General features: G+C 38.2%; 1 protein-coding gene across 5 annotated transcripts in view; it reads left to right on the top strand.

Annotated features, from left to right (window-relative positions):
- The window catches only part of LOC147008843 (forkhead box protein P4-like), a 247,315-nt gene that overhangs the window by 166,971 nt on the left and 58,638 nt on the right, over positions 1 to 21,706 (top strand). For 4 of the 5 annotated variants that reach the window (XM_085864592.1, XM_085864591.1, XM_085864588.1 and 1 more), the window contains exons 8-11: positions 4,901 to 5,005; positions 7,245 to 7,332; positions 7,582 to 7,662; positions 10,704 to 10,881. In XM_085864592.1, coding sequence (XP_085720718.1) covers positions 4,901 to 5,005; positions 7,245 to 7,332; positions 7,582 to 7,662; positions 10,704 to 10,881 — 452 coding nt within the window. The remainder of the gene's footprint in view (positions 1 to 4,900; positions 5,006 to 7,244; positions 7,333 to 7,581; positions 7,663 to 10,703; positions 10,882 to 21,706) is intronic. The other variant, XM_085864589.1, reaches the window with a different exon arrangement.

The raw sequence follows: 21,706 nt of genomic DNA, 5'->3' as shown, positions 1-21,706 counted from the left end.
TCCATGTTCTATCCCCCCCCCCCCGAAGGTTTCTCCAGGGTACACACATTCTGCCAATAACCCACTTGTAGTGAAACTCCCAAAATCCATGCTCACTGTTCACCTCCACTCATTACTTCGTCTTTTCTCTTACCTGTGGACTTCCATTGTCTGTTCAATCTCATTCATCCCTCCAGGATGTCAAGATGTTTTCTTCCTCCTCAGGTCACCCACCCATCCATACTCACGTTATTTTCCATCCTGATTTTACTCTGTCCAAGCACACCCCTTCCTCTCCTGGTTATTATAGTTTCTACCCTCTCCCTCCACCAACGTTTCTGTTTTTTGTTCCATTGCTGTTTCATCCCCGTTTTTCTCCCTTCCTGTTCTTTTAGCCCCTTCATTCTGGGCTTCAGCTTGTATTCAGCTTGTTCACCCCCTGTATCCTCCTCCCCTCCATTTACTCTCATTGATCCCTTCATCCATTCTTCCTCCAAATGTTCTGTTATGGTCATCTTTCCTCTGCTGTGCATTTGTTTCTCTGCTTTTCATCAGTATTGTTTCTGTTATATATATATATATATATATATATATATATATATATATATATATATATATATATATATATATATATATATATATATATATATATATATATATATATACACATACACATACACACACACACACGTAATCTTTCTAACCACTCACTGATCCACTAAAATAAATGTTTCTCACTTTCTAGGTTTGCTAGAAAGTTTAAATATTGCATACCAACAATAAAAATGTCAGATGGTGGAGCATCCTGTGCTCATGGAGGATCAGGTGACTAAAGACGATGGCATGTCACGTGTTTATGGACAGTGTATGGTGGAAAGTGTACTACGGTGCATATTTTAAGTATTGCATGTTTACATGCACACTCAAAACTCTGCATAAGGTGTGATGGTTTTAACGAACTCTCACGTATGACGACCATGTCATTCAGAGCATTTCTTTTAAGTCTATGTCATGATAATGTTCCATGTTGCTGGAAAACACAGATATCACCATCGCTTTGTCTCGGCAAGTTGAATATCAAACACAATGCCCGACATTACAAAATCATGGAAATACAGATAACATTGTAAAAAAGTATTCTCAAAACCGTATACAGTAGGTTGATGATTCACACTGCCGATGAAACACGATGACAGCTCGTAGCTGGGTCAATTTTAGTTTACATGTTCCACCCTTTAACGTTTGTCGACTTAGAATCATAAACTCTGCCTCTTAGCATTGTCTAACGAATAATTTTGAATATCAACAATACTTTTATATTTTAACTTTAGACCTTCAAATATATAAACTAGAACGGGCACTCGGTAGAGCGCATACCTTCGCCGCCACTTTTTTCCGGGCACATTTGAAAAACGTCCATGACGTCACAACCGTCAGTCTGATTGACGTCAAATTTGGTGTGTAACCTCCTTGAAGGCAGTCCAACAAAATGGAATGATAAACACTGAAAAATTAAAAAGTTGAAAAGTGACGTCATCTTTTGACGTCATTTTGACGCACTTCCGGGGACGTCACGTCCAATCGGGGACTACCATTCTGAAAGCTCGTAGTTCACTGAACGTTTTAACGTTGGTTTCATGTCAATAGCTCTAATAGATCTGAAACTATGCCTACAAGTATATTTTGACCTTGAGTGTGACCTTGACCTTGACTACAGAGTTAATTGGCAAAACCTGTACATCAATAAACAGATATTTTGGGACTGATCCTAATGCCTGGATTTGGGAGACTTTGCTTTATAAATTATATAGATATTTGAATGTAAAATATCAGGACATTTTAGCCACAATTGAAAAAGGTCATGTTCAAACGTCAATGACGTCATAACGGTCAGTCCAATCGAAGTCAAATTTGGTGTGTGACGCCCTTAAGGTAAGTCCTACAAAACGGTATGGTCAAAACTGATGAGATCGAAAATTGAAAATTTACGTCATCTTGTGATGTCATTTAGACGCACTTCCGATGACGTTACGTCAAATCCGACACTACATATCCGAAAGGTATCTCATCATGGAACAATATGGCGGTGGTTGAATGTCGATAGCTGTATCATGAAGGAAGTTATGCTCAAAAGAGTGTTTTTGACCTTTTAATGACCTTGACCTTGACCTTTGACCCGATCGCTCCCAAAATCTAATCAAATCATCCTTGGATACTCACGAATCATCCCACCAAATTGCATGCAATTCGGTTTAATACTTTCTGAGTTATGCGAATCACAAACAAACACACATATTCACAAATAAATAAATACACAACGACCAAAACATAACCTTTCGCAGAATGCGAAGGTAAACATAATATACTGTATATTATTAGCTCACCTGGACTTTCGGCAGGTGACCTTATGCGATCGAGCAGTGTCTGTAGGTGAGTGAGTGAGTGATTCAGTCAGTCAGTCAGTTCGTAAACACTTCAGTCATTATCATGCAAACCAAGCACACAATTTTGATGGAACTTGGCCACAAGCTTCATATATGATGCCTAACGAAGGTGCATTGAAAACATAAACATCTGCGCTCATTAAGGGGGTCTACAGGGTGGTTTTTTGACCCCCCCACCACCCCAAAAATATAAGGTACTTGCTCTCTTCTCCAAAACTACATAAACAATTTCGATGAAACTTGAACACAATGTTCATCGCCCGTAATGTACCAAAGTGTATCGACCACATCAAAATCTGCACTCATTAAGTGGTCTACGGGGGGGGGGGGGGGCGTTGAACCCCCTAAAATAGCTATTTGCTCTCTTCTCCGAAACTACACACACGACTTCGATGAAAGTTGACCGCAACCTTCATCACCAGTGATACACCAAAGTTTATCGACTGCATCAAAATCTGCACTCATTAACAGGGTCTACGGGAGGGGGGGTTTGATCCCCCAAAATAAGTATTTGCTGTCTCTTCCAAAATTACACACACAATTTCTATGAAACTTGACCACAACACTTATCACCCATGATGGGGATCAAAGTTTATCCACCACAACAAAATCTGCACTCATTAAAGGGTTAAACTGGGGGGGGTGGGGGTTTAACCCCCCAAAATAGATATTTGTTTTCTTCTCGGAAATGACACACACAATTTTGATGTAACCTGACCACAACATTCTTCACCTATAATGTACCAAAGTTTATTGACTGCATCAAAATCTGCGCTCATTAAGGGAGTCTATGGGGGGGCTCTAACCCCCCCCCAAAAGGTATTTGCTTCCTTCTTCGAACCACACACAATTTCAATGAAACTTAACCACAACCTTCTTCATACTTGATGTACCAAAGTTTGCTCATGGCATTAAAAATTCATGATCTGAGGGGGTGTGTGGTGGGGGGGGGAGTGGGGGTTGAGTGACTGTTGCTCCTAATCCAGGTGAGCTTCAGGACCGACGGTCCTATTTTTATATCTTCATGTAGGATGCACCAGAGTATCTGCTTGTAATCTGCAAGCTTGTCGTGTGTGTGTGTGTGTGTGTGTGTGTGTGTGTGTGTGTGTGTGTGTGTGTGTGTGTGTGTGTGTGTGTGTGTGTGTGAGAGAGAGAGAGAGAGAGAGAGAGAGAGAGAGAGAGAGAGAGAGAGAGAGAGAGAGAGAGAGAGAGAGAGAGAGAGAGAGAGAGAGAGAGAGAGAGAGAGAGAGAGAGAGAGAGAGAGAGAGAGAGAGAGAGAGAGATAGAGATAGAGATAGAGATAGAGATAGAGATAGAGATAGAGATAGAGATAGAGATAGAGATAGAGATAGAGATAGAGATAGAGATTCGTAGAGTTCGTAGAGTGCAGACCTCCACCAGGCTGAACAATCTAGGTTTTGTATCCCACTGATGGGCCGTATAGAGATCTTCACCAAAATAATATCAATTCGGCCTTGTCACACACCCAACATGTCCACCAAGTTTAATTCGAATCCGTCCGCAACTTTTAATAATATCATGCTATGTATCGTTTTTAGTCTCATCACTCAATTGTGAAGAATCACTTGAAAAATTAGAAAATTCTCTTCTCCGGATCCGGATATGGGTCTCACAACAATCCAATCAATTGGTCCTTGTCACACTCCCAACCTGTCTGCCAAGTTTCATCCAAATCCATCCACAACGTTTTTGAGATATTGTGCTACATATCGTTTTTGGCCCTATCACTCAATGATGAAGATTCATTAAAAAAAATTCCAGTATCTGAATTCTTATCTGGATCTTCACCAAAATCGAATCAATTCGTCCTTTTCGTACAAGTGTTTCAAGTGTTTCATGAACTGGTTGGACAGGCCTGACGTTCGTCTGGAGCCATTTCTGGAAGGAATTTTTAATTTGTTCAGGTTTGCTGACGATAAGTCACATACTTGTCGTGAAAGACACCATGGGATGTTGAAATACCCAGCTCATGATATCCAGCTAAATGGCCAACTTAAGGACGGTGCACTTTGTGATGAAACACACTGGGGGGTTGTGGAGGGGGGCACGTGGTTTAGTACATGATTATCCTTCGTATATAATTATGACTATAGCCAACTGACGCCATCACAGTGGACAGCCACTGTTTTGCACGAACACCAGTGCCATGTCCTCTCAAAGTATTACTTATCTTTTACTCGATCTCCATATCCTCCAAAATTGTTTCCAATCTTTACCCGGTCGAAATGCTTCAAGTGAATGCAGAAAGAACATCCACTTTAAAATTGAGATCTGGGACACCAAGATGCCGTGTAATGGTCCTTTGTCGCTGCAAAAAAAAATTGTTGATTTTTAACCTGAATACATACGGCATGCTGATGAGAATGCTTTCAAGCAAGCTCTCCTGCTGATGCATAAATTACGTATAATTGGAACCAATCTCCCCCTTTGCATGTTCCCAAATATCATCTCCCCAGTAGCAGCCAAGAAGATCCAGGCGTCGACCATCCGCTGTTTGGCCACGGTGTGTGCCACTGGCCTGGTTGTGAGGCACCGTGCGATGATGGATACCATTTCCTCAAGTAAGTCTTCATTGGCATCGTGTTCCATTAGCCTCGCCTCAAAACAGTTCCTAAAAAGAATGCCTGTCAAACTTAGTATATGCACAATAATATTTCGAGGTGAAATTGATGTAGATAATGCCAAATTTCTGTTGCGTATCAGGACGCATCATGGATAGAATTATCAGAAAATTCCAAATGTCTGAATTTTGAATAAATTTGCAAATTAACGAGGGATCTTGACAGCCCTGCTTTATTCTCAGAAGCCTTTTGATGCCCATCCCTGGTTGCCCTAAGGATATGTAAAAGTCAACCACGAGGTGTGGACTGGCAACCTTCACGAAGACAGCCCGTGCAAGACAGATTGAGCGTTTCCTTAAGGTCATTAATGAGCCAGCTGGGTTTATACTGACAGTCCTGTCGTAACATGATAATGCTCGTGAGATTAGCTTGAATTCCGGCAGCTTCGAATCCAAATCCATAAAACTGCTACCTTCAGCCAGATCTGAACCTCAGCAGCATGCCACCGGAGCTGCCATCGCTAAAATATTTGAAAACAACTTTGTACAAAGTCTCCTTTACAAAAACGAGTGATGCAGAATCGTTTGGAGAAACACATCATCCTTCAACGTCACTACCAGCAATGAAATCCGACAAAAATGGCTTCATAGGAAGTCGATGGCATACGGCTCGAAACATGTACGTCCGATGCACAGCCCAGAGTAAGTGACTAATGCGGAATTTGTACCTCGTACTTTATTTTCTGCTAGCTACAACTCGTGTTAATTGCAGATAAGTGTAGTTTTAACATTTCTTTCTGTACAAATCTGAGCTTTACCCTGTATTTTAAGCGCATTTATCTTGTCATTACGAGTGCGACATGTACAGAAGCGAGGGCAGTCGTTCCCCCTCGGCTTCAAAATTACGGCCCTGCGAGCTCTCCAGTCAAACTCCGCCATTTGTGTGACAGTCGCGCACGGAATGTGTCCAAGTTGGACCAATTATGCAACACCAATTGGCTGATGGCATATCAAACAGCTTTGCATCGCTCCCCAAACACAATGCATTGACATATTATCAGGAGTTTTTTTTTAGGGGTTTTTTTTTTCATTATGAACAATTTGCAAATTTATTGATGACAGTTTGATTTCATAATGGGAAGAGTAAAAATAAAAAATAAAAAAGTGAAAACTCCAGCACAAATCCGTGGCTAATTTGCATCGGACACGCGGTTATAAATTATCCTCAAGCCGTATGAACCATCAGAAGTGTTAGTACAAAGAGCCATGGTGTTAATGAGGATCAAGAATGGTTTTCATTTTTGTTTTGCTTAAAACAATTTCATTTCAATTCCACTAAATATATAAAGCAGTAAACTCCTTCCGCAAATAGCAGCACCGTACAGCGATCGTCAGCTCACATTTTGAATACAATACAACAAGAAAATAAAAATGTTGAAACTCCTACTTATGAATACACGAAAAAAACATTTTACTGCATGATTCCAGCTCCACAATGACCTGTGAACTCTTGGAAATTTAATCTTAACGCTTGTTATACTGTTAACATCATCAGTGGAATCATCATAATATGATGTCATAGTCGTAGTCGTAGTCATCGTCATCGTCATAATAGTAGGAGTGAAATGAGTAAGTCTTATATTATTGCCTCTATCTTCAAAAATTTTAGAACCGACTGCGATTCCATGACATTCGCGGTGAAACCGAATGAAATAGTTTGAGTGGGGTCGCTGGATGCAAAAGACAGACATATACCATGTCCCTTTACTTCCCTAAATGTCCCACACTGAAATGATGAAGGCAGTTGCTTTGCACAAAAAAAACATATTTGACAAAAGTATTAGAGTATATATATATATATATATATATATATATATATATATATATATATATATATATATATATATATATATATAACTGCAATATATGACGTCACTATGACGTGTTTTCTAACCAATCATAAGCATCATTGTTAAAACTGTTGGGGTTTTTTTTTTTTGGGGGGTGTTTTTTTAAAGGTAGTTATTCTTCTTAACATATTTCCTCTTAAGCCAATGCTCAATTGTCATTTGTTTAATTCCCCAATTCAGAGAAAGGCCTTGTATCAAGGTATTGAAAATGCATGCAAGGTTTGGTCAACATAAATAATTGTAGTAAATAAATAGTGATCTCTGCACACTATCTGTCTGTGCGTGCTCACGTGTATGCGTTTTGTGCGCCACGTCGCATATGTTACACAGGCATCTCAGCACGGAGCATGCACTCGATGATCGTAGCACCGCTCAGTGTCGGGTGCAGACGCAGGTCGTTCAGCAGTTGGAGCTTCAGGTTTGACCTGCACCTTACAAGGATCTTGGATTGGTTCTTGATCCTATGGGAAATGCAACTTTGTGGGTATATGAGTTAAAGCTGTCGTGATGAAACCTTGTGAATAACCAAACCATCATTCGGTGCAGTTTCTATGTGATGTTTGGCATGGAGAGAAAGTGTACATAGCAAAGTGGAAGCAAGAGTGTGGAGGTGAATTGGAGAAATTCTGTAAGAATGGCAGATTGTCACCGACCTGTGCTTGTGCAGTTGGAGAAAGAGCGTGAGCGGCTGCAAGCGATGATGTCACACCTGCACGTGAGGCCTACAAAGTCGCAACCCCCCAATACGGTAAGTAGTGGGCTGGTTTTCACATCAAATAGCACGTACCATGCTCTACATTGACTGTTGGAAGAATTTTTTTCTTTCTTTACCCAAATCAATTTTCCCAAGAGCTGTCTCATTGGCCTTGATCAGTCTCCAAGAGTTTAGAATTTCGATTTCGATTTCAATTGAACTTTACGTTTGATGTCAAGGGTACATCGTGATTGCAGCATTCGGGAAATCCTTTTTGAAACATTGCAGAAAACTTGTGGCTTCACCTTCGCACCTGAGAACTGCGAGTACCTACCTGATCCAAACCGCAGCGCACAGGAACACCTTGGTCACCTGTCCGGTGCATTATCTTAGTGTTAGGGGAGCACTTTTCAACCACCATAACATGTGTCGGCATGAATATTGGATACGTTTCACCCAACTGTAGTGTGTTGGCTCTTCTTAGCGGCACAATTATCAGCTCACACTCACAGCCATTTATTCCGAGGCTTTTCGGGCTTGCACACTTTTGACCCATTCATGCTTACCTTGGGCCACCTAGTTTTTTTCATGTCCACAAATATGGTGGAGATTTCAACTTCCTCCCCCCACCCCCCCCCTCTCCTTTACTCTGAGCCCTCATATTATATACCTCTTCTCTTCCGTCACTCCTTTTTCTTCCCAACCTTCTCTCAACTCCCACTTCCCCCACACTCCTACAACCTTCTTTCTCACTCCTAACATCCTCCCGTACATTCCTCCCCCCACTCCCCACCCCCAGCCCTCCAATCCTGATGTGTACGTTATAAATAGACGGATTATTTCCGACTCAAGTCCTCCATATAAATGGTTCCTGAGAAGATTTAGTTTCTGGCTTGACAAAGCAAACTCAAGTGATATCTTGAGACCTTAAAATTAGGCATTTCGGCATTGTCTTTCTGGCCTTCGTTATGAAAGGAAATGGCGGATAAGCGACAACCACGTCTCTTTTCCTGCTCATTAAAAAAAAAAAAACCGAGAGACCCTCAAACATATCCTGTGATGTATATTATTTTAGTTTCTGGCATCTATCAATGGCCCCTGTGGAAGAAAAAAAAATCACTCTATTTTCACTTCCTCGATTAATAAACTCATCTTTAATGAACTTCCTTTAATTTGTACAGCAACTGGAGTTTAAGACCATATGTAAGCAATCCCAGATCCCAGTGGGACCCGGATCTTTAATGTCCACCAACTAATGCCGGCGGACGGAACGCCCAGTTTAACGTCCATGATGCAACAATTCAAACGGTTTTGAGATTATTTTTTTTGAACTTCAAATCAAGGCCGGTGAGATGCAGATTTGCTCGTCGGCCTTTAATATCGCGCTCAATGGTTTCGTTAGTCTTGACAATTCTCCAGTTCTTCATTTCTCACGTTTCTTGGGGTTTTCCTTCCCCCATTCCTAAATCGTTCTCTTCTTTTTGAGCTGTTTGTTCAAGCTTCATTACGAAGATCTTTTCCTGGTGAACACACTCATGTGTGGGAGACATAGAGTAAAGAAAAACAGAAAGAGTGGGAAGGATGTGGGTTGGAAACGGGGAATTATATTCTTAGGAATACAGGCGTTGGATCATGATTTGAATGACTAATTTTGTCGGCTGGTTGCCGCACTTCTGAGGCATCACAGTGTTGCTTAACATCCAGTGGCAAAAGCAAGTTGAGGGACAGCCAACCTTAAGATCTTGTTCAGAAAGATTACGCGCTCATTAATGCAATGACTGTCGTGCGAAACACCAAGGAGACAGTTTATAATTGCACTGGGAATCTAACTAGGCAGCTTAATGGCTAGTGCACTACCCCTGAACTATCCTGTCAGCCTAAAAGGGAAGTATAGGAAGAGGAGTTGATGAAAGTGAAATAAAGAGGAGAGGTAAAACAGAATGCGGGAAGGAAGTCAAAGTGTAGAGTGCAATGATGAGTGGCCATCGGAGAAAAAAATTAAAAACAGCGTGAAAATGGAATTAAAAAGGATTTGGGAGGAGCGTGCTGAATTGATAAAATAATATCTAACAAAGGTAATAGGTTGGGGGGGGGGGGTGTTGGAAAGGGGGAGGCAGTGAAAACAAAAGAGGGCAGGGAAGTGAAGGAAGGGTGGCACGGGAAGAGGAAACAGATAGGAGCAAGGGTTAGGAAAGGTCATGTTAGAAAAGTCATGGTGGAATATTTGGGAGGCGCGTTAAAATTCAGGTGTATTTGCTTATGCAATAAATAAATAAATAAATAAATAAATTAATAAAGGGCTCCAAAAACGAGATCCAAAAGATCGTAAAAAGCCTTTCAAAATCCAAGATGATTTCATATATGAATCTTCTCAGGGGTCATCTACATGTAGAGAGAGTTATAGAGAGAGAGACAGAAACAGAGACAGAGACAGACAGACAGACATTGAGACATTGAGGTTTTTTTTCTCGAAGAGGATGCTCAAAGAATCTTGCCATTTTTTTACATGAAACACGTGCAGATCTTCCTTCACAAGGTTTTCACACACTACAAATTCACCTTCACAAATGACTCAAAATCTCCAAACCGCATAGCGGTGGATTCATTGTTCATCGGAGCAACGACTGCTTTCCACAAGATATCTGCATTCAACAGGCCGAGGGCTTTTGCGCATTCCTTTGCACAGGCATTCGGGAGACAACATGAAATTAGTCATTATTTCAAAATCCTGATAGTCCCAAAGAAGGATTCATGCCCCAGTAAACAAATTCTGCAATAATTCCGTGTCAAATAGCCCTTAACTCCTTGCCTTAGTGAACACAGAATAGAGGTGTGATCACAGGAGCATAACCCGATCGTTAGCCGCGATTCTAATTAAGCCCTTCCAACAGCACTGACCGCCATAATTAGGTACGGGCGGTATTGTGGCGAGGGCTGATCTGCGATGGTGAGGGAATGAGGTTGTGAGTTTGAATCATATTAAGGGCCGTCCACACGATGATCCTGTCCTTTAGAAATTCCTGTGAACATTTCAAACTTTTGGGTTGTAGTCCAGTTTAACGAAAGCATATTCTCCTCTTTGTGTCCCAATCAAGACAAGCATGCTGGGAAAAGCAAGTCCAGACTCAATGCTTCCAAGAATGAGCGCAACTCCACTCACCCCAGCCACGACCCCCTCATCCATCTCTCCTCTTCTCTCTCCCCATGGCACGCTAAGTCAGGCAGGAGTCAGCAGAAGGCGACACTCGGAAAAGTTTACTTACCCTCTTATTGGTAAGTCACTGCATCACTTTGAGACTTGGCCTACATTTATCTTTATTATGCTATTTGCATTTATGTTCGCTAACTCCTTTAATACCCCTTTTTAGTTCATTAGAAAATACAATTGATATTTCCTTCATTGTCGTTTTCTCCGATTATTATTATTATTATTATTATTATTATTATTATTATTATTATTGTTATTTTTTAATTGTGGGGCAGTCGGGGTAATGCAGACCCCTTTAAGGACTTTCCTAATCCCAGCCTGCTCTGGGCTCAATTGGCTATGGCTGCAAAGGTCTTATAAATCTCCATGGCCACTGCCATGGTTCACTGCATCTAAAATGAAACTCGACAGTCGATTTTTCTTACGGCCATGAATTGCTCGGGTCCATAGGACCAGGTTCTCCCTTGGTCCCAAATTTCTCCACAGTACCCAGAGATATTTTCTGGTGCACCCTGGATTGTCAAAAGTTATCTTGATTGTGATTATTCATGAATAATATTTAATGTTCTTGGTAGAATGAATGAAAGCAGAGTAATACTGCATTACAAACATCAATTTGTAAATGAAAAGGACCAAAGACCTTGGTGTCGACTATCAATAATGATTTTCAGAAGAAAAATGTCTTTATGCATCTTTATAGCCAATTATCACTTGATTGGTAATGTACAAGGGATAACATTGTTTATAACCTTTTACTCAAAGGAGAAGCCTCCGTCTGTCCGCGTGACACACTTCATTGGAAAGGGCTCCTGCTGCCGTAGACTAATAATGATACCCCGTTGGAAAGCTAATGATCGAGTTATTTGGTTGGAAAGCCTTTCATAAGCAATTTACTTGGGACAACAATTCATATCCGTTTAATCTCGGAGGTGCTTGTTTTAAAAGCATATAAGAAGAAGAATATGAAGAAGAATATGAAGAAGAAGTGGGATTGGGAGCTTAATGTCATGGTTCCAACGGAAACATTTATTATTCGAGGACAGCAGGAACCATTTCGAAGGACGTGGAAGAAGAACACAAATTATATGTAGTAATTTATCTCAAAGCAATAGGAAAATATTTAAAAGTGTATGAAAGGAGCACACAAACAACAACAACAACAACAACAACAACAACAACAACAACAACCGCAGCCACCATGACAGCATCAACAACAACTCAGTGTTATAAAAGTTCCATTTTTCACATGTTTCACTTCATTTTACATCCTCATTGAGATTCACAGATACACATGCAATATGTCTGTGAGGTACAGCCTGCTGACTTTTGATTAAACCCCTCAGCGGAGCGATGTGTAGGCACGGCTCGTATCGTACTTCCGAAAAGTGACGTTTCCTATTGTTATCATAATCAAACATTTTGGAGAGCTTGCAAAAGGTGTGGTGCATTTTATCAGGCAGTTGTCCAAAGTGGTGCCAGGCTGGTGTATCTGGGTGACGTCACTGTGCAAATTCCAGTCATAGTGACATCATAACTTGTATATCCGAGGCCGTGCACGTTAGAGAAGGATCAAGTACTTTCTGGTTTAAAATACTGGTGTCGAGAAGAAGGTTTTGAGCCCAACCTGGCTGTAATTTTGTTGAAGCTAATGTTATAGAGTTAATGCTGAGGGTGGTGATACCACCCTTCTTACACTACAGTAAAGAAGCGGTACTATGGTTTTAAAGGAGGACAAGTCTGGAGATGGCGATGGTTCACGAGCAATGTACACTGTTCGCCTTTTTTATTTTTTGACCTACGAGGGGACGCCACGGGCAAATTTGCGGGAATCTGGAAAAACGTAAATGATGAAAGTTGTAGTACTCGAAGAGCACTACTTGCATACCAACTTTCATTCGAAACAGTTGAAAACCCGAGGAGCTCGATGCCCAATTTATTGATTTTTTTTGACATTTTCTAAGTTTGTGACCTTGTTTGTGACCTTGACCTTGGGACGAAAATGAAAAATCGAGCTCCGTGGGGCTATGCAGGTGCCGTTGGGCTAACCAAATACCGAAACCCCTACCAGATTTGACAAACCCCCTCGGAGAAGATGTAACTTGAAACCGGCTACCCCCTAAAAACACATGTTTTTTGGGCGTGGCTCCACCCATAATGGGTGCAGCACGTCCATTCTCAGGAAAACACAACTAGATCATGATACAAACCTTGCACCCTAATGTTATCAAGATCGGATCAAAACCCACGGAGCTATGCTCAGGACAGACAGACAGATAGACACACACCCATAACGAATATAGTGGTCACTTACTGACTCGTGAACCAATGATAACGGTTGTATCCCAGGAATTGATGCCCACCACAGCTGCATAAAGTTATATGATGTTGCCAATGTGGGAAAGACGATCAAAATTGTCTTTCCCACATTTTAGAAAAAGGTGGCTGCAAGATGGACCCAAGAATGCTGGACAGGGACCAGAAAAGGAGGCAAGTTAATTTCTGAACAGATGTTGGCATGATACATGGAGGATCCAGAAAATGGTTCTTGCCCGGGTTGTTACATGAGTTGCAAACTTTTCTGATTCCTTCAAGCCATGTCTTGTCTCTAATACTCTAGTAGCTCCAAGGAAAATTAAGTCCTCATCCCCCTTCTGTCATGACCTTAGCTATCAAAAAAAAATTATAGAAAAAAATAATTGTCTATCTCCGTCCAATCCATGGACCCATCTCACCCAAGGGAGACTGCCAGCAAATTAGTCAGTTCCATGACAGATACCTCCTTTATGGGTCTCTATAATGGCATTGCAGACATTTTCTCCACTTATTTGGTGAGAAATACCACAGAACATCAATCGTTAGCTAATTCACAACAGATTGATTGAAATAGAAGGAGCTGTCCAGCCTGCTCACTACCACTCTCAAGGGAAAATAATTTCTAGATGAAGGTAACCACCTTGCATCATTGTACACATCCATGAGGAGCCACCTGCTGTTTGGAAGCCAGGCATTCGCCATTGGCATAGCCTTCACCATTGATGTGATTTAGAGGATGTCTGCAGGTGCCAGAGGTGATGGTAAGCCTTAAGAACTTCATTGTGACTAATACCATCCCAGCGACAGGACACCATGTCCTCTCCGTAAACAGTGCCATTTTCTTGGGTGATGGGTGGTATTTTGGCTTTCCTTTGCCGAAGAGTTATAATGGTGTCCGGGCTGATCGAACATGGCTCACAACTTACCAATGTAAGCAGTGACAGCTTTTCTCATGTCGGTGCGGAAGACGTGCTCGTAGATTCTCCTTGATCTGCTTACCTTGCAGCTCCCTTTGCTGCTGGTTCTCTTGAGACCATCTTTCCGCGGTTGTTTTCCTCTCTTTAGGGTGCTAAATAGTTCCACTCGTTCTCTTCCAGACTTTCCTTTGGTTAGTGTCTCTCTTGAGGGTGCCCTTCTTACTTGCCGCATCCATTGTTCTCGTGGATATTGCTCTACATACCTCTGGTGTTGATCTTGGCAGCTGACTCCATTGAGTATTGTACGCCTATTCTGTGTTGCAATACATATCTTGCAGAAAGCTGGCATCACTTGACCCCCGAAGCAACACTTTGTCAATGAGAAGTCCTCTTCATGTTTGGTTTTCTTTTGCGGCAGAGCGTAGAAAGTGTTGCTCAATTTATGAGAAGTTGACAAGATCACTAATCAAAAATCCAAGTACACTTAATTATGCACAAGCTGTCATTATCGGCTGAGGAGCAAGAAAAAGCAATTTTCTTTCGACCCCATTATACTTTCTGTAATACACACTTATAAACGATGTATTTAGATGTGTATGTTTCTCGTCTGAAGCTCACACTTTTTCCTGTCCGATGGTGGGTGACGAAATCACAAGACCCAGAGATGGGAGTTGCGACCACCATCAGAACCGATTGTTTTCGTGCACACGGACCGTACTTGCACCAGATGATATGTGCGTGTAATGAGCAGGTACATCACACTTTGGAGGGTTCGAGGTCGTGTTTTTATCTCGTATAAAACATTCCAGTTTAAAGGGAAATATTCAGCAAAACATGGATCAGTGTTCATTTATATTGGAAGCAAAAACTAATAAAAGTGGGTTTGTGCAGTTCTAAACTTTTCTTGAAATGAAACAGCTTGGCTGGAGCCATCATTTCCTTTTTCATGTTTAAGAGAGAGGAATGCAAAAAGCTTTTTGGAGTCGAGTAAGTTCACACCAAGAAATATACCTTCGTTTTTCCCTCACTATATTCACTAGCGAGATTAATTTTGTGGTGTGTGTGTGTGTGTGTGTGTGTGTGTGTGTGTGTGTGTGTGTGTGTGTGCGTGTGTGCGCGCGCGCGCACGCGCGCGCTTGCTTGCATGCATACTTGTGATATATATACTTGTGACTCCTGAATGAGGAGTCAGATCTGCTAGAATTATGGGTTTCCTGGGTCAAAACTAAGATCCAGTCTTTCAATGACATCTTGGATGATGCTATCTTATCTGTACCTGTTTGTGGCGAGGATGTTGAGGTCACGGAGAGATTCACTTGCCTTGGCAGTGACATTCATGTCTGCTGACTGTGAGCCAGAGGTCAATAGATGTCTGTGTCGGGTTTGGGGAGTCATGGATTCACTGGATAATGGGGTGTGGTGCTGTCGGTACCTGTGCGGGAGGGCAAAAGTCTGAAACTTCAAGTCCTTGGCACTTCCAGTCTTGCTCTGTGGATGTGAGACTTGGACTCTGACCGGGGATCTGAGACGGAGACTGAATTCCTTTGGTACCAGGTCTCTTTGGAGAATCCTTGGCTATCGCTGGCCGGACATTGTGTCCAACGAGCAGTTGCTGAGAGAGATTCAAATATGATTTGTTACCTGCATAGTCTGTGAGTGTCAGCTGCGGCTGTATGGACATGTGGCTCGTTTTCCTGACGCTGATCCTGCTCATCAGATTCAGCGAGGGAGCCTCGTGAGTGGAGGAGGCCAATTGGCCGACCATGTGCCTCATGGTTGCAGCAGGTTGATCGGAATCTCAAGGAGATGGGATGGGCCAGGCATCTGCCTGGGGGATGACCAGATGAAGGCCCCTGGAGTACCGGCGGAAAATGGATGCCGCGACGTGCTGCTCTGGCACATGCTCCCATACCTGACCTAACCTGACTCGGAAGAGTGCATGCCTCCACCAAGCTGGTTTGCCTTTTGTGTCTCACTGATGGGTTACATCCAAATCCAGATCTTCACCAAAATCGAATCAATTCATCCTTGCTACACACCCAACTTGTCCACCAAGTTTCATCCGAATCCGTCCATAAGGTTTTGAGATATTCTGCTTAACAGTCAAACAGACAGGGGTGAAAACGTAACCTCTGGTCGCCTTCGGTGGCAGAGGTAATAATAATGTTCATGAAAAGCTACTGACTTCGTTGCATTTGGTAAGGTGCCACCACTGTCTGTCTATCTACCCAACCTCAAGTCTTTTAGCATCGTGAAACAAAGCAGTTTAAAACATAAATAAAATCTACATTTAAGCTACACTTCACCATCACAACTACCTTTCTTTTTTGGGGAACGCAAAGCATGTCAGAGCAATGGCGTTGTGGGCTCAGGGATTCATGGCATATTTGAGCAACAAGACCTTTCTTCCTCCCCCCTCCTCCCCCCTCCCCCAACCCCCAACCCCCAACCCTATCCGGCAAAGTGTTACACTCAAGATGGGAAATCTCTGTTTTTGTTTTACGACTCGATCGTGCAAACACAAAATTGGTGCAAGATGTGTTGGCGAGGCCCCCCTGTGGTGAGAATCTTTTATGGTGAAAAAGACATTGTGTCGAGTAAGTTTAAACATGGTGTTTACAGCTCTTTGTCATGTTTCATCACTCAGAAGTTTTCCAAGGTCGATGAAATTCCACACATTGTTGCATTGCATGCAGCTGGGTCTTGCCTTAAGGAAAACAGTTCTGACAACACCGTGATGAAAACCTTCATGGGGTAATGCGACATTTGAATAGTGTTTCACTTTTGTTGCTCGAAAGTTCCACTTCCTGTCAATTTTAGTTTCAATCAAACTTTCTCCCAAATACTCAATTGCTCATTAGTTATTCACCCTCTCAAAGGTAAATGTATGAATATATATATATATATATATATATATATATATATATATATATATATATATATATATATATATATATATATATATATGTATATATATATATATATATATATATATATATATATATATATATATATATATATATATATATATATATATATATATGTATATATATATATATATATATATATATATATATATATATATATATATATATATATATATATATATATATATATATATATATATATATATATATATATATATATATATATATATATATATATATATATATATATATATATATATATATATATATATATATATATATATATATATATATATATATATATATATATATATATATATATATATATATATATATATATATATATATATATATATATATATATATATATATATATATATATATATATATATATATATATATATATATATGTATATATATATATATATATATATATATATATATATATATATATATATATATATATATATATATATATATATATATATATGTATATATATATATATATATATATATATATATATATATATATATATATATATATATATTTATATATGTATGTATATATAGATGTATATATGTATATATATATATATATATATATATATATATTTATATATATATATATATGTATATATATATATATATATACATACATATTATATATATATATATATATATATATATATATATATATATATATAAGTAGGGTAAGAATACTGATTCTGGCTCACTTTTCCCCATGTAAATGAATGGGGGATTTTCAGCGATTTATATTTTTTTTCCTTAAAAATAAACCCCCTTTTTATCCCAAGGTATATTTATTTGTCTCCCCTTTTAACTTGGAGGTTGAACCTCATTGAATTGAACACCTGGGGGTTGAACAGCTCACTCATTGAACCTATAAAGATTTGTTCATTCTCAAATTCCTTCAATAGTTTAATTTTCTTTGCACAATAATCCCCATCTAAAATATTGACAAACAAAACATTTGAATCTTTATATTTTTTAAGATACCCCATTTGTGCCATTACGAAATGATAAACTTCTCTTAATGCTCTCATCTGACCACCTCCTGAGCCACATATCATTTTGAGATTATAGTAAATTGTTTTTTCATTGTTCAATTGATAACCATCAAAGTTTTCAGTCCATTCAAGGATATTCATTTTTTTCTTTACATCCTCTAACTTACTAGTTTTTAAATTAATTCGCTTATTTGTTTTATTTACCTTTGTTTTAGTTATTTTTTCAATAAGACTTATTTGATATTTTTCACATTCATTATGTTTTCCATTTATATACCAAGACTGAGATTTTCTCCACTCTTTAGTTTGATTAATACTTGGTTTAACCATTTATATATTGTGAAAAAAGCGGCGGTAGCCCTTAAAAAACCCTAACCCATCTTCCCATCGTTAAAACATAATCTATTTTATACACTCTATCATACAATATCCATATGGAACACAATCTATTCCATTATCTAAAATAAATCTCTTATCATCAAAGGCTCCTAATGCCTTTTTATTTACTTCTTCACTATATATGTTATGTTTATAACTTCTTATTGTATTCATTTTCCTATATTCTTCTTTCTTATTCATCAAACAATTATAATAATTTCTAAAAGTTATTGATTTCTTTATTACATATTTCTTTATTCCCTTTAACCTCTTATCAATCTGTTCACCATACTTATAAGCATATGCCTTTGCTCTCAATCCAATAAACTCACTCATTACTTTTCCACCCAACTCATCCTTAAACTTACCAATAACCTTTTCATTCTTTTTGGAAAATAACTCACTCTTCTTGCTGAAATTACTTGTATCATATACTCCAATATTTTTCTTCATATCTTCATAAACATCATCAGTTTTTATATCTAGGATAAAACTATCAGTATCCATATACAACAATGAAACATTTTCACCATACTCTTTCTTTAAGTCATTATACAAATAATCATACATCAATATCTTTGATAAATCAAGAACTGCTGTTCCAATATAAATTGGTTTATCCATTACAATACTTTCCTTTTTCATATGAATTGCAGAAAAGTTCTCTGAAAAAACCTCTTCTCTCTCAAAACTTGGTTTATTTATCAATCTCGAAGCTTCTTTCCAAGATGTTGCGAATCTAATGTTTTGCCTGTTTCTAACATTTTCCATAGTCTTTCCAAATACAGCATTATTCATTAATTTATAAAAGTCCCCTTCAAATTTTACTTTTGTATTTGCTCTCATATCTGTATTGAATTGAATATACTTTTTCACCCAAGGACTTTGTTTAAATTTTAAAACTCTATGAATTTTAGCTACTCTCAATCCTTCTCTCAAAAACTGTTTTAAACTTCTCTGATGCAAAACATATCCCTCTTTATCATAGAATGTTGTTAATAACTTTTCTGTTGATTTACCTTTAATATTAAAACTTTTATGATAATCACTTAACCATTCTTTCTTTGGAGTTTCTTTCTCACATGCAAAAGGAAGATCTTTATGCTTATTATGAAGATCACTCGGGTACCTCAAATCAACTTCAAAATAATAACCTTCTTCTTCGTCATTCAATTCCTCTTGAGAAGAAATAACAATATTCATCAAAGCCTTTTCATAATTCTTTTCTTCCACCCACTCTAATTTACCATAAGGTAGAGATTGAGACATTGCCCATCCATACAAATTATTAGCATCAAAATACATCAAATAATTACTATCTTTTTCACTATCATAATTTGGGAGATATTTATTATTTGCTTTAGCATATCTTTTTGAACATACTTGTGATATTCCACCTCTCTTAGACTTCTCAATCATCAAAAGCATATCCACATCACTGATTAAATCTATATCTTGTTTTGTCATTTTCAACATTGCACTCCAAGCTAAACCAGGAGCTGTGAAATAGTGGGCAGGATCTAATCCATAACAATTTTTATTATGACAGAGTGATCTAAAAGCTTCAAACACATCAGCTAACAATAAAACATCTGTTTTTAGATATAAATCGTGATATTCTCCAAGGTTCTTTATCTTAAATATTTTCCATATTTCTTGTGCGTGTTTATATTCCTTATCACTTATCTCTTCTTCATAAAGGTTATTATAGAAACTTTCTTTTGAAGGAAGTTGTGTTTCTTTAAATCTCATAAATGAATCCATATAATCATAAGGATAAATTCCCTTACTTGTAAGAATTTTCTCTTTACTTTGAATTTCATTCCTTGTTTGAATTTCCTCTCTCGTAAGAATTCCTTCTTTAATCAGAATTTCATCTTTAATCTGAATTTCCTCTTTAGTGAGAATTTCCTCTTTTGGAAAGAATGAATTAAGATTTGGAAAAGAGTCTGTGGAGCTTAGATTTGATGCGAGGTAGGCTAGTGGTGTTCCCATAAACTTGTAAGAATCTAAAAACCTAATACGAGTTATAGGTTTTGTGAATATCATTTTTGAAAATGAAATATACTTTTGACTTGTGTTTGTTATAGCAGAAATATTCCCTGGTGTTTTTGAAAGTTCATTTATAAATAGATGTGTATCATAGTTGGCGCTGTTGTGAAGAAAGACTGGAATAAAAGAAGGTAATTTATAATTAAGATTACAACAGGAATGAGCGGGACCTCTATATTTACCAGTAAGATGACAATGGTCTCTAACTTTAAACTCCTTAATTTCCCCCTCACAAATATGACAGATATTGTTCATTCTAAATTCTAATTTTTCTTCTTTGGTTAATTTCATCGGTTCATTTGTTTCTTTCATTAATTTAGTGAGTCTTATACAATCCTTTTCTAATCGTTTTACAAACTCTTGTGAAGCATTTTTTCCACGATAATGTTCAAGTTTGTTATACTTTTCTCCAACAGATGATTTGATATAATAACAAAAACCACAAGGAATATGTTTTTGATATTTATTTGTATATGGTTCTTTTGGATTAGGAGAAGCAGTATTTATCTTTTTAAGGATACATTCAAAATCAGCGTATATCACAAATGGGTGCATGATAGATTTATTATAATCTTCAAAATAAATCTTTTCACCAGGTTTAGGCATTGTAATTACAGCTGATTTATGATTACTACAATATTTTGAATGTTGTTCTAATCGTTCTTTTGTATGAAATGAATTAAGACATCGCTTACAAGGATATATTTTGTTTGCTGTTCTGAATACCTGAGAAGAGATTAATCTTGATAAATTATTGATGTATGTGTAATGTGAATTCTTTCCAACACTAAAATATAAAAGGTCAATGTGTGTTTCTTCATTTTTATAGTTGTTTGAAATTTTTAATATTTGAACTTTGTTTGTATCCGTTAATCCATATACATTAATAGAAAGATTATTCTTTTTCTCAAATTTAGGAATATCTGTTAATGGCATTGGGAATTTAAAATCTTTAATGTCCAAGGTATTCTCATATTTCATATATTGTTTTACTCTTTCTGAATTACATTTTGGTGGATGTAAGTGAGCAAGAACAGACCAGAGAAAACATTTATTATCATTGTTCTTAATATTAACAACTGCCTTCTTTAGTTTTATTTCTTTTGGTAATTCAATATAAGAAGAAGCTTTAAGAGGGTTTGATTTTAGAATGTGTATATCTAAAAAGATGATTTTTTTAATATTGAATCCACTTCCTACCACTGTATTATCAACATCCTCCTCTTGTCTTGATAGTTCTTCATAAACCCCACTATTCAAAAAATCTTGAAATGA

The sequence above is a fragment of the Eptatretus burgeri genome, chromosome 18 (assembly GCF_056783735.1).
Source record: "Eptatretus burgeri isolate ZD-2024b chromosome 18, Ebu_testis_v1, whole genome shotgun sequence".
Taxonomy (NCBI): domain Eukaryota; kingdom Metazoa; phylum Chordata; class Myxini; order Myxiniformes; family Myxinidae; genus Eptatretus; species Eptatretus burgeri.
This window is presented reverse-complemented; position numbering and strand designations above follow the sequence as displayed.